This window comes from Polypterus senegalus, unplaced genomic scaffold, assembly GCF_016835505.1.
Source record: "Polypterus senegalus isolate Bchr_013 unplaced genomic scaffold, ASM1683550v1 scaffold_2789, whole genome shotgun sequence".
Lineage (NCBI taxonomy): Eukaryota > Metazoa > Chordata > Cladistia > Polypteriformes > Polypteridae > Polypterus > Polypterus senegalus.
The window spans coordinates 6,295-20,623 of NW_024384274.1; the positions used below are offsets into that span (position 1 = coordinate 6,295).

The 14,329-nt window shown below is 40.4% G+C and overlaps 1 protein-coding gene across 1 annotated transcript in view; it reads left to right on the plus strand.

Annotated features, from left to right (window-relative positions):
* Positions 1-959: 959 nt before the first annotated feature.
* LOC120521919 (stonustoxin subunit beta-like) overlaps positions 960-14,329 on the plus strand; it is a 46,073-nt gene continuing 32,703 nt past the window's right edge. The window contains exons 1-2 of the mRNA XM_039743189.1: positions 960-1,260; positions 10,935-11,248. Of these exons, the coding sequence (XP_039599123.1) occupies positions 960-1,260; positions 10,935-11,248 (615 nt within the window). The remainder of the gene's footprint in view (positions 1,261-10,934; positions 11,249-14,329) is intronic.

Below are 14,329 nucleotides of genomic sequence, written 5' to 3' on the forward strand. Positions count from 1 at the left end.
GTCTCCGTTTGAGTGGGGCTACGACATCCATCACAGAACAGCAGGAAGTGTGGAAAGTTTGCAATAAAACATCAGCATCCGTGGATTCACATGATGTGGAGATTGGTGAAAAAGCAGCTGCAAAATCTTCAGCAGCAGAGGGGGGAATGACACGGGAGGGACGGTGGTGGTGGATTTACCATGCTCAACAGAGACCAAATCCAGATTAAACAGAACAGGCGAGTGATCAGAAAAGCTGGGAGGCAGAATGTCCAAGTCACTGATTCTGAGACCGCGAGAAAGAACCAGGTCCAGTGTGTGAACCTGTCCATGTGTTGGTCTGTTCACTAGTTGAGAGAGACCAAAGGAGTCAATAATGTCCAGAAAGTCTTTTGCTAGAGGATTAACGGGACAGCAGACATGGACATTAAAATCACCCAAACAAAGGAAGCGATCATATCTGTAGGTAATATCAGCCAGGAAAGCTGCAAATTCATCTAAAAAGTTCTTATTGTATTTTGGAGGCGATAAATGAGTGTGCACAGCAGCGGTGAGCAGACTAGTTCAAACATACTGAGCTCAAAAGTTGAAGGGGAAAATGAAAGGGGAAAGGAAGGGCGGTTGCAAATAAAATCAGATTTAAATAAGGTCAATAAGCCACGCGCGGCGCGCTCTCGGCGTGTTGATAAAGGAACATCCGGAGGCAAAACTTCAGTGAGTGGGGCGTCTCGCCCGGTAAAACCAGGTTTCAGCGGTACATAAAAAATCCAGGCCATTAGAAAGAAAAAAGTCTTTCAGGATGAAAGTTTTGTTCACGACCGATCTGGCATTTATCAGCGAAACGAACCGGCTGGGAGGACGTCAACAGAGACGTACCAGCCGTGGCGGCTGATATTGTCATGATCGGCGTAGGTTGTTAAAGTTCACCCCGCGGCGGTGACGGAGCGAGGCAGGGAGGTACATCGGGCGTCCGAGGGCAAATGGCATTCCGGCAACATTACCTCATGTTGGGAGCCTGGAGAGTTGTTCCTAGAGAGGATCCGGGAAGCTCGGAGCCGAGCCCTGGTGCCACCGCGCTTACCCTGGCGGCGGCGTTTCCATCGGCGACCGGCCAAGCCGTAGGCAGTGATGAGGAAAGCTGGGACTTCCTCAAACAGTCGGCCAAAGGCTTGACTGAACTCAGGGGTCAGATGTTGAGAAATCCCCACACTCGTTCGAAGAGCCAGAAGGGTGAGGCGATCATAAGAAATGATCGAGTCAAGAAGAGCATCACAGGAACAGGTAAGCCGAGGAAAAAGCAGGACTAATAAGAAACAAAAAGCCAGAGCGGCTGACGGGCGTGCCTCAACAGTGGCGCCATCTTGACAATATTTCTAGACAAACTAAACTTTCCCAGTCTAATTTATTTAGCTCATTCTTTATTCTTGATGTCCTATTTTTGTGTTTTTTGTATACAGGCTATCATTAACCAGTATTGTGCCACCTAATGTACTAAAGTACTAAACACGTCAAGTCCAGACCACTGGGGTGCATCTTCAGTTCAGAGAAATTGGGGAGCACAACATGTCACTCAACACTGAGTGGTCCAATCAAGACACTGGTGCGTGACAGGCGTGACAGTCGAATAAGGACAAGTAACTAAGGGAGAGCTGTCCTGACCTAATGTCCTCCCACTGGATTATTGATTTTATGTGTCTGCTTTCTTTGCTTCCTCATTGAATTGTTGCATATTATTTTAAACTCCTGCTGACTGCTTACTAGGAATGAGTGAAAAGGTAGAGTTTTGTTTCAGTAAACTGATTTTCATTCTGAAATTGCAATTTCACAATTTTAAAATACAAAATCTGTTTAATATGCTTTTTATTTTCTTTGTTAGGGGTGGTCAATGTTGTATGAGGCTGAAAGCAATGAGTAATGGACTCTAAAGGTGATTTTAATATCAGCTACCTTGATCACTCACTAACATTAATGTTGTTGCCCCAATTCTTCATGTCTCCTTCTATGTGTCTCCACACACTTTCATGTTCCTCACACACTGCATGCACACACACCCATGACAACAGTTTTATTCACACCATTCATTTGGGATCAGAGGTAACACCATCAGTGCTCACTCTTCACAACTCCATTAAAACCAGTATCCTTTCCAAAGCTCCACAGGACCCACACTACCAGGTGTTACCTGAGAAGAAGAGCCAACACAATGTGTGCCTATAAGTGCTGTCTGTCTGCACCATCCCACTGTCAATACTCTGCACTAGAATACATTTTCACAATGTTTTAGGACATGGAGAGAAAGGCTACCAATGAGAATATATTCACTCATCACTACAGCCCACTAATGCTCCTGTTCTTGATATGTGCTGCTCAAACTTTCCTTAATTGTTGGTTTCATTAATTTCAGTTTCATACAAGTTAATCTTATATTATTGGCCATCCACTTCAAATAAACCCACCCTGACCCCATCATCCTACCCTAGGTTTTAAAGTTTGTGTTAAGACCTCTAATCTCCTTACTCTAACTGCACTGATAAGAACTACAGAGATGTCAACTTTGTCAGTCTTGCTCCTTGCACCAAACTATTTAAATTTGTCCTGCAGTCTGGCAGCCTGACCTTACTTATGTCACTTGTTCAGGGACAACTGGGCACACTGACAATGACATCTTTTCCTCTAACTTCCCTGACCAGGATTCCATCCCCTTGTAAAGGGCTATCATTCACCTACATGAGAGGACAGCAGTACACCATATTAGACTTTCTGCCCTTGTAGAAAAGTTGCATCACACTTCTACTAACATTTGATTCCCCTGACTATGACACTTCCCTCTTTCTGTGGATTGGTTTGGAGGTGGCCATATGGGGCTCCTCATCCCTACATACTTTATCAGAGTTTAGCCATCCAGGTCTGCAAGTTTCTGAAAATGGATGGACACCTCTAGCTTTGGGGTTGAGCTCACTAGACAGTGTGCACCTCTTGCCTTTCACTTACATCCAACCGTTAATACCTTTACCTATCCCTCTGGTTTAGAGTCTCCTCCCTTAATATTTTGGAGTTCCCATTAATTCTCTAAATGATATCTGAGTTATACTCATAAGAGCCATAGTTGTAATGCTAGTGGCATAATAAGGAGTTAATACAGTAAATTAAATACAAATACATCAACCCTGGAAAAAGACTTACAATGCTGAGTATTGCAATGAAACGTTGAAGGATGTGGATACAGGATATACACAAAGTGTTCATGAAATGAAATTAAGCCAGAAACCGCTGACCAACCACTAGCACTAGAGTTTAATACCTACAGGCCTGTCTGATTATACCCTATACACCAGTGTTTCTCAGCTTTTTCCATATGTGCCCCATTTTTCATATTAGTTTTGTGCCTCCCCACTAAAGTTTTATGCACATTTTCTGATTTTTGATTATATTGAGATCCACCCAACAGCACAAAATCTTTTACATGCACAGCAGGAAGTCCCAGAAGCTCATACCGATTAAAACTGGGATGACATTTCTGACGGTCTGCTTTAATGATGAAGTAAACTACTGAGGTTGAAGTGGACATTTCGAGATTAAAGCCGAAATTTCCACTTTAATCACAAAATACACGTTTTCACCGTGTCCTTAATTTTTTCTCTGTGGCTGTGCATTATGTTGCTGTTGTGAAGTGGCAAAAAAAGGCAGCACAAAAGATGGTATGTGAGACTTTTAAAATGTATTGTGTCATTCGATCAGGAATATGTGACACTTAAATGTAAAGCACCCGAATGCATCTGTATGTCAACATTTTGCTTCACCACAGCCGAACCATTCAGCAAACATTGAAGGCGTGCACATCGATCCCATAGGATCCAGCAACTTTCTGTCACATGTAGATAGTCAGCAGAGACTCTGGCGTCACATTCCAACTTTTAGCACACTGCGCGCCACCCAACTTTTGCTGGTACTGCAACTTGTGCATCGCGTCACATTAATTTCTGAGGATCTGCTCAGAGAATACATCAAATGAACGCTGGGAATGCTGGAAACGAGTTGCAGTTCTAGCAAAAAGTCAGGGTGCAATGTGCTAAAAGTTGGAATGTGACGTCAGAGTCTCTGGTTACTATCTACATGTGACAGAAAGCAGATCCTACGAGATCGATGTGCGCGCTTCGATGTTTGATGAATGGTTGATGTGGTGAAGCAAAATTTGACATACAAATACATTCGTGGTGCTTTTATATTCAGGTGACACATATTCCCATCGTAATGACACGATACATTTTAAAAAGTCTTGCATACCGTCTTCTGTGCCATCTTTTTTTCTAGGGCTTCCTCCTGACCTGACAGCAGCGGCAAACAGCAACAGATCACCAACAGAGCACATTACATTTATGATATTCCAACTCTCTGCATATTTAGAATCCTACGATTTATACTTGATATCACTTTCATGATGAAAATGCAAAATTCTAAAGCAAAATTCAAATCCTTCAGTATTTCTTCATAGGTCAAACCCACAGTCCAGTCTTGTCTCTAAAGCGTTCTCGTGCTGTTACATCATTTCTCTAATATGGAGACCAAAACTGCATCCAGTGTTACTGATGTGGAATCACACATGTGTTGTAGAGCTTAGGAGATTCCCTTTTTGGTTTATTCACCACAAATTGTGGGCACTATATAGTGTGGAAGGTGGAGGTGGTAAGTAGGGGCCGGAGAGCCAAAGAAAATTTAGGGTGCTAATTGGGCAACCCCATGTAGTGCAATCGTCCAAAACAAAGAACAAAATGAGCACACAATGGCATAACTGAAAACAGGTGTAATAACGGCCTTGTTAGCCTCAATGGCTTATGGAAACAATCAGCTCTCTCTAGCGGGTCTGCTTCAAATGAAAAGCCACCTTCCATGATCACTCATCTTTATACCATCCAACCTTAAGGGGTGTGGCTTACTTCAGTGGGTGGCGTGGCCAAGTTGCCCTCAAGGGGTGTTTCAGTAAACTAGGGAATGGAAAGAGAAGATATGGTTAGCTTTGATGCTCCTCAGGCTCCCATCAGTGACAACAGATTAGATTAGATTAGATTAGATTAGATTAGATTAGATTAGATAAACTTCATATAATTCAACTTCCCACTAGCCCTCTCTATCCTGTCAGTTGAAAACAGTGATGAGGATATAACTTTTTCCAGGTCTTCCCCACTAGTGACACTTTTGACCTGCAGACCTTTAATTGTATAATTATAATTAACAGCTTTCCTTCAATGAGTGTAAGTTTCTATATTTAATTTAATTATTTCATCTATATTATAAAGATAATACCGAAAAACTGTAAAAAGCAATCTCCAATTTTGACTTTAAATCTTCCAAAGTTCTTCACAACATGATGTCTTGGTTTCTGGATCAGTTCTACACCATCCTGCCTGCTGCCCATTCAGTCCCCTACAGTCTAATGAGTCACCCATCATGGAGTCCTGTGTGAAATGCTTACTGAAAGCCAAAGTCGATAAGCTCCTATGCTCCACTGTACTGAAATAATGTCATAAATAACCAATGAATTAAATAAAGGTGATCACCCTTTCAAAAATCAATTTGAATGTCCACTACACAAGTACATAAATGTGAAGAGCTTCTTCTTAGATCAATCTCTCTTTGTTTCTCTTGAATATAATCTCATTTCCTTGTCTCTCCTAATAATCTCCTGATGAGGGAGACTCACTCAGCTTCACTCTCACTGCTGATTTCTCTTCTGAGGACCTGAGAGGAGGTGTCATGTCTGATGAAGAGTGTGGAAGATCAGCCAGGAAGACATCATCACATGGACGCCATCAGGTGGAGCATCTTTTCAGAGTCACCAGAGTGCCAATAAGAGGACACAGAGAGGTGAGATATATTAAAAGGAGCCTGCTGTTATGTTTTTTACTCATATATAGTGTCATTACCATCCATCCATCCATTATCCAACCCGCTATATCCTAACTACAGGGTCACAGGGTGTTTACTACCAAATCTTTATATAAAGTCTTTCTCTCTGATGCCTTCTAAACAGCTGTTGTTAAAAATGCTAATGAAATCAGATTTATAATCAGGTAATAAAGCCACTCAAATGTTATCTACAACAAATTAAATCAAGATAAACCTAACTGTGCCTTACTACCTGGAGCCAATTCAGATACTGCTGTAACTCACGTTATAAATGACATTCTGATTTAACACAATGCAGTAAACTCCACCATTTCTAATATTTTAGCATTTTAGCCTTTGAGATTTAGCTGGCTTGTCAGACACTGTCCTTATGTGATTTACTTCTTATTTATCAACTCATTTTTATTATTTACAGAACTCCCAATTCCTCCCGTCCTCAGGGTCTGATGTTGTGGCCATCGGTGTTTTGGTTCTGTTTGCCATTTTAAGATATCACTCTGAAATGTAATATCATCTTTACTGTGTAGACTGATGACACTCAGATGAATTTATAAATGTTTTTAAAACCTTCTTTTAATTACATTCACAGATTTAATGAGTTAAAATAATAAATTAATTAAAAATGTTTTTAATTTCACAAAAAGGCAGGTCTTTATCCATTGTCATTGTGTGATTATGTTGTCTGCTTTATCTGCTGGTCATTTTGTGTTTTTTTCTGCAGTTCATTTTAAAATGTGTTTCAGAATTTTACTACCATTACAAAATGTCATCTTCACAGTTTCCATTCTTCTCTTTTCTTTTTTATTTTCAGGTCGTGAAGCTTAAGTTTTCAACCTACAGCCTCCTGAACCTCAGAGCAGAGAGGAGTTTTTACAAAGTGAGTCTGTACTTTGATTAAATGGGTCATCACAATAGAAATCATTTCTCTTTAATATCTCAGTCAAAACGTATGATATGAAACTGTGACCAGCAGAAAGTGCCGTGTGAGTGTTGTGTGACTGATTAAATGAAAGTGATGGGGTCCTGTGACAGGTGCATAATGGGAAAAGAGATTCAGGACTGTGATGTACCAAAGCAGTCTGTTGGACCTGAATCAATCAATCTGAAGAGTCAATTGAATTCACAGGAAGTTAAAAACACAAAAACATCAAATGAAATCCTGCCGACTACGCCAAGTCCTACATCCATTTTTTTCTCATCTCATTAGTGAATGAACAAGGCCAGTTCAAGCCAACTGAGACATTACTTGTGTGATTTTCAGCTCTACTAGAAATGCATTCTTGTTTATGTTCTTTATTTTGGCCTCTTTTAATGTATACTTTACTGCACTTTTTATTTTCTAGTTTCTCCATACTGCATGTTTTTCTATTTTGCTTGTTCACCTTTAAAAATATCAATGACTAGTAAAATACCAGCCAGCGGAGAAGTAGTGTGTTAAAGAAGCAATGAAAAGAAAAGGAAACATTTTGAAAATAACGTAACATGATTGTCAATGTAATTGTTTTGTCACTGTTGTGAGTGATGAGTGTTGTTGTCATATATATATATATATTTACACACACACACATAAACATATATATATACATATCTATACATATACACATATATACATACATATATATATCTACATATATACACATACATATACATACACACATACATACATACACACACATATATAAACATATATATACATATACATACATATCTACATATATACACACACAGCTATTTCGTATCAGTGCAATACGCTGCTTGTTAAAACGGATGACTCCGCTCTTACGTGCAAGTCTGCGTGGATATTATGAACTATCGTATTTGTTCAAGTTCTATTTAAATTTTAAATAGAAGGAATTTTTATTTAGTCGACAGAAATATCTTTGGTAGGAATGGTAAAAACAGACAGGAATATTATTCCTGAATAAATCAACTCAAACCTTAAACAACTTATAATATTTTGCTCTCCATAAAAATATATCCTGTCAAAATTATACAAATTCAAATATGAACATGCTGCATAACAAAACCTGGAAATATAAATAAAATGTGTTCCTTTCAGCAATAACAAATCAAATCATGCAGTTGTCTTTGCTCATATGTCATTTTAGAGCTGGACGCCTGGCATCTTTTTTGGCACAGGTTCGTTTCTGTTTGGTGTGAGGTTCTGTGTTGTGGAGATTCTCAGGATGGATTGCAGGTGCTCATCAGTGAGGCGACTCCTGTGTGCTGTTTTGTTAGTCTTTATCACTGAGAAGAGCTTCTCACACAGATATGTGCTACCAAACATGCACAAGGTTCGAGCCGCATGTAGACGGACTTTTTTTGTTCTTCAAAGTCACCAAAGCGCCGTGCAAACTCAGTGCGCTCAGTTTATCAGCAAAGTGCGTATTTGGGAACACCGTAGTGACGACTTGGTTTAACATTACTTGGCAACAGGGAAAGTGGGGCAAGGTGCACTGGTGCATTTGTGTCTCCCATAAAAGCAGCTTCACTTGAAATCACTTTGTGATTGTGCACGGGTAAAACGTCCGCTGAAGTGTCAGATTCTTATTTAATTCTTCTGCTTTCTGTATCTTCTGCATTGCATTCAGGTTACCCTGATGTTTTGTCTCATAGTGCCGTCTTAGATTAAATTCTGTAATTACAGCCACATTAGCTCCACAAATGAGACACACGGGTTCAGTAAACATATACTCAGCCCCCCATCGGTTTTTAAAGGCTCTATTTTCAGAATCAACTTTTCTCTTCAGCATCGTGTGAGCTAGCTTCGCAATAACTTGCAGCATCATAAGCTAGACTTGATTAACGCGGTAAGTGTTGGCAAGGCAGCTGAAGCGCTGCATTATGGGATCTGTAGTTTATTGTGTTACCAGCGCTTCATATACCCGGCCATTAATAACAATAATACAGTATATAAAATGATCTCGGGGCGGATATAATTACACGCCGGATGTGGCCCATCCCTTGAGTTTGACACATATGGACTAAATAGAACTTGAAAAGATATATTTTTTCAAATGTGATCGCAATTCAGATAGAGTTGACGCCGCACTACAGCCTGCATCCTCCCTCGCTCTTACTTTTTACCGCTCATCTAATGAATACACTGAGTATGGCTTTACCAAAACAATCATTGATGGCGAATAAAGTATCCATTATTCGAGTATGTAGATCGGATATATATATATACATATATATATACCCGCGCGATCGCAGTGGAGAAGTAGTGTGTTAAAAAGCTAGAAAAGAAAAGGGAACATTTTAAAAATAACGTAACATGACTGTCAATATACAGTATTTGTTTTGTGAGTGTTACTGAGTGTTGCTGTCATCAAGGATTTGATTATCATTATTTCTTTCAATCAGGTTCGTATTTGTAGGATGTGTTGTGTTCAAGTTACATTCCGTGTTTGTCAATCGCTGTAAAGATGACAGGTTTCATTCATCGATTCGTTTCTTACTGCATCAATAAACAGCTCGTCTTCTTCTTTATCTGAGACCTGACACACTGCATGCACGGGTTTTTTACACTGTCTTCCTTTAGCGGGACATTGACTTTTTCCAACGTGTGCTTTGTTTCCGCAGTAGCTGGATTTATGAATATGCTTGTATGTATCAGACGCTTCATATTTTTTGCTGCCTTTTCAATTGTGTAATTCGGTTTTGTTCAGCCCTCTTTGGAACTGTTGCTTTTATCTGTGCACTCGCCAGTTCACGTGAGCCGCTCGGTGTACATGCATCGAAGGTTCCCAGCTGTGCTGGTGCCATCTCGTGCTATGTCCATGGCTGTATTTAATGTTACCTTAGTCCTGGCACTTAAAACTTTCTCTCGCAGTTTCGCTGAGTTTGTGTCAAACACCACCCTGACCATCTCATCTTCCTCTCCATAAGCACAGTCCTTCACCCGTGAATATTTAGTGGCAGTTTGCTATTGGATTGCCGCTGACGGACGGCCTTATATGGGCAGGCACTAAATTACAAACGCCAGCGGCAGCCTGTCTATGAACTTAATTTAAAGTGTAGGTTTACATCGTGCTTTGTTTCCAAGTAGCAGAACTCATGAATATGGTTGTATATGTCACTCGCCGCTTCTTATTGTTTAGCTGCCTTCTCAATTATATAATGCATGTTTTCTTCAGCGCTTTTTGAGGTCTTCCTGGTTTTCTATGTACTGCGGATTACGTGGGAGGCGTGATGATGTCACACGAAACTCCCCCACGGCGTTCAAGCTCATCTCCATTACAGTAAATGGAGAAAACAGCTTCCAGTTATGACCATTACGTGTAGAATTTCGATATAAAACCTGCCCAACTTTTGTAAGGAAGCTGTAAGGAATGAACCTGCCAAATTTCAGCCTTCCACCCACGGGAAGTTGGAGAATTAGTGATGAGTGAGTGAGTGAGTGAGTAAGTGAGTGAGTGAGTGAGTCAGTGAGTGAGTGAGGGCTTTGCCTTTTATTAGTATAGATAATACTGTAATAATTATTGTGGATTTCATCTAATGAATGAAGCCCAAACTGCTAGAAACACAATTTTCAAAATCCATTACCATTAACATACAGTATTCATATTCATAAAGAAAATCAATGGTAAAATAAAGATCAAAGTGAATTGTGACTATTTTTGAAAATAATAGAAATTCCAGTAAGTGTTGTGGTCATGTACAGAGCACATTGAGTTGACAATTTAAAAATGTCAGACATTTTCCTCACTGACTTGTCTATTAAAACTCCGGCCTCAACGGTGATCTTATGGAGTTTATCGTAATTCCTGACGATTGAGACTTCTTTCCAAATGTATGGCTTGCCTGTCTTCGCCTTTGTTGCCTGTTATCATCTTTTTGTTATTTCTTTTTAAATTTCTCACAGGATTCTGTCCAATCAGATGAGCTCTTTACTATCGACAGCACATTGGAGTCTCGTCAGCAGTTCCTGATTGGTTCTTGTTAATTGTCTGTTATGCTCCCCCAACCGCTACACACCCCAGATTTCCTCACTCGTTTTCTTTTCTCCCTTTCAGACTTCTGTCCCCTCACACTGGACATCAACACAGTCCACAGATGGCTCTGTCTGTCTGATGGGAACAAGGAGGTGACACATGACAGGACAAAGACCAAATACCCCAATCATCCTGAGAGGTTTGACTGCTGGCCTCAAGTTCTGTGCAGAGAGGCTCTGACTGGGACTCGCTGTTACTGGGAGGTGGAGTGTACTGGTGAAAGTCTGAGGATTGGAGTCGCATATAAAGGAATGAGAAGGAAAGGATATGGTTTGGACTGCCTTGGACACAACGACAAGTCCTGGAGTTTGTTCTGTTCGAATTCTGAGTACTCTGTGTGTCACAATAACAAAGACACTGTAATCAGCGCCCCCTACAGCCCCAGAATAGGTGTGTGTATCTGCACTGGCCTGCTGGCTCTCTGTCACACACACAATGACCCTCCTGCACAGGTTCAACACCTCCTTCACTGAGCCCCTCTATCCAGGGTTTTTGCTTGGTTGTGACTCCAGTGTAACAATCTGCCAGCCGACAGCAGGTGACCACTGACCAGTACTTCCCTCCTATCGTCGTATGATTTCTCCAGTTTAGTGTCAAAATTAATTTCACAGGATGGGTGCGGAGAAGCCCTTATGTGACTGAATTTAGGGAGGAGAATGCAGGGTGAGTGCCGATGTCAGGGTTTCCATTAAAATTGGGTTTGATTTAATCTTTGAGTAGCCAATGAGGTGTGTGTGTGTCATTGTGAGGTGCAGTGACCCCTCAGATCTACAAATAGCAGTCTGACCAGCAGGGTTCTCTGTTGATTACAACTACATTTACAAGAAGAGGTATGTAAAACCTTTGGAATTCCTTGGATTTCTGCATTAATTCCTACTAAAATGTCATCTAACCTTCAAAGTCCCAATTCTAGACAATCATAATATGGCTAAACTAAAATCACACAAACTGTTGCACTTTCCATGTCTTTGTTAGGCACACTGAGTGATCATTCACAGTACAGACTGGCAAAACTAACCAACAAAATTTTATTTATTTATTTTGATCTTTACCTACCACAACCTCCACCAAACCTTTACCTACCACAACCTCCACCAAACATTTCATTTTCTTACTTATAAGACCTGTGTAATGTTTGGGATGACTTATGTACCATCCCTCCCTACAAACCTGTTTCACTTCCTCAGTATTTCTTGGTTTTCTGCTCTCTTCAGCTCATGCTGATCATCTCAGAGGGGTTATGGTCAGGATTCTGACTTGGTCTAACTTCTTTATCAGCCATTTTTTAGTTGATGTACTTGTTTGCTTTGAGTCATTGTCTTGCTGCATCACCCAACCTCACTTAGGCTTGAGGTCATAGACTGCTGCCCTTACATTTCTTGATATACTTTTGAATTCTTTGTTCCCTTATTATTTGCATTGTGTCCAGGCTATGAATTTGCAAAGCAGGCCCAATTCTTCGATTCTCCTTCTACTTTGTATTGCAGTTGGGATAAGGCTTTGGTGTTGGTGTGCAGAGCCCTCTTTCACCAAACCTAGCATTGTGCATTTGTTCCAGAAAGATCAACTTTTGTCTAAGCTGTCCATTTAACATTGTCCAAGGATCATTGTGAAACATTCAAGTGGTCCTGAGCAATCTTAAGATTTGCTGCAATTCTTTTTTGACAGCAGTGTTTCCTTTTCCTGGAGTTCATCCATGAACACCATTCTTGTTAGTGGCTTTCTGATGGTCGGCACTTAAACTAGACTTTCACATTCTGTAGACCTGTCTCTGTTATCCTTGGGTTCTTTTGCACCTCTTTCAGGTTTGCCATTTGGGCTGTTGGAGTGATTGTTACATCATGGACTCTCCTAGAAAGTAACTACATTCCTGAATTCCCTCCATTTGTAGACATTTTATCTTACCGTGGATTGATGAGCAACCAGGTCTTTAGCAATGCTTGTGTAGCCTTTACAGCTTCGTGCATTTCCATAACGAGTCTTTTAAGATCCTGTGACATTTGTTTGGATTGAGGTGAGGTTCATACTAACCACTTTAACTTGAAGAGAGCAGAATTGTCTGTTGCCAGGCTTATAATTTCATCCTCTTTATTGAAACACCTTCCTCCATTTAGCTTTAGGAGAAGTCACTAACACTGAGGATCTCTTACCTTGTCCAGTCTGCACTGTCTAATGACGGCTCAATGTGCTCAATAAGAACATGGAAAGTAGAACAGTTTATGTGTTATTAATTTAGTCAAAATCTGTTTCACTATGAATTGTGACATAGATGAAGATCAGAGCACATTTTAGTGGAAATCAAATCCATGGAAATCCAAAGGGGTCACTTACTTTTTCTTGCTAAAGTCCATATATTAAAGGCTGGGACATCAATATCTGTTGTGTCGTCTAAATGTCACCTGTTAGGAAAGAAAAACACATGGACTCGCTGGAGCAGCACAAATGAAAGGCTTTATAAAGGCCTCAGTATAAAGAGCGATTGACAGACATGTGTACGAGTGACAAAGGTATCTAGACTGCTGTCCCCTCATCAGATATCTTTTGCCCATTCTTTTCATTTGGTCACTCAAGGGGTTTGTCTCCTCTGAATAAATTGTCTGTGAATATCTGAAGATGAGGACTCACTGGTCTCTCAGGTATTGGGCACACTGATGGAGTTTGGTATTTTACCGAGGCACTTGATGTCACATCAAAGATTATACCAATCACAAGTGACACCTGTGAACACTTTTATCTAACCCTAATTCCCAATTTCCTCAGGACCCTGAATATTCTGCATGTTACCTGATGTCAGTCTGTATAAACAGGCAGATTAAGGTCCAGTTTGACCGCCTGTATTACAGGCCTAAGCAGCAGGTGGAGACTGTGAGTTCTAAATTGGTCATCTTGGAGCCTGATGGGAGTTAAAAGTGTTGTGGCGAAAAATTGACACCAGAAGGCTTTTTACCTGAAATGAAGACTATTAGGAGACTCAAGGTAAGCAAACAGAGTCTATTGTTTTATTGCAATAAAATAACCATAATAATAACACAGACTCAACCCAATACGGCCAAATTGAGCTGAGCCCCAAACAGTTCAGGACTCCAAACTTATATAGTCATTTCAGACACTCAACTCGCCAAATTAGCTCATTTGCTCTTTCTCTCTGACTCCCCTGCTCTGTCCAGCCGATACCTTGAGTTCTCATGAGAAAACTTTTTATCTCATGACTTCCCCTGGTATTTCACTGTCTATTGTCCATTTTAGTTTCTTGTTTTTGGTTATTTCTTTTCACTGACCAAGGCCTTTCGTCCTTTTATGGGCTTCCTCTCATCATTTTCCCTTCCTAGTCTATTTGGTGGTCAAAGCTAAGCTTTAATTTAAAATTAAATATGGCATGTGCCTTTATTTAATCATTTGCTTAGCGTGCTCGATTTACATTTAATTTTGCATTAAGGTTAAATGCTAGT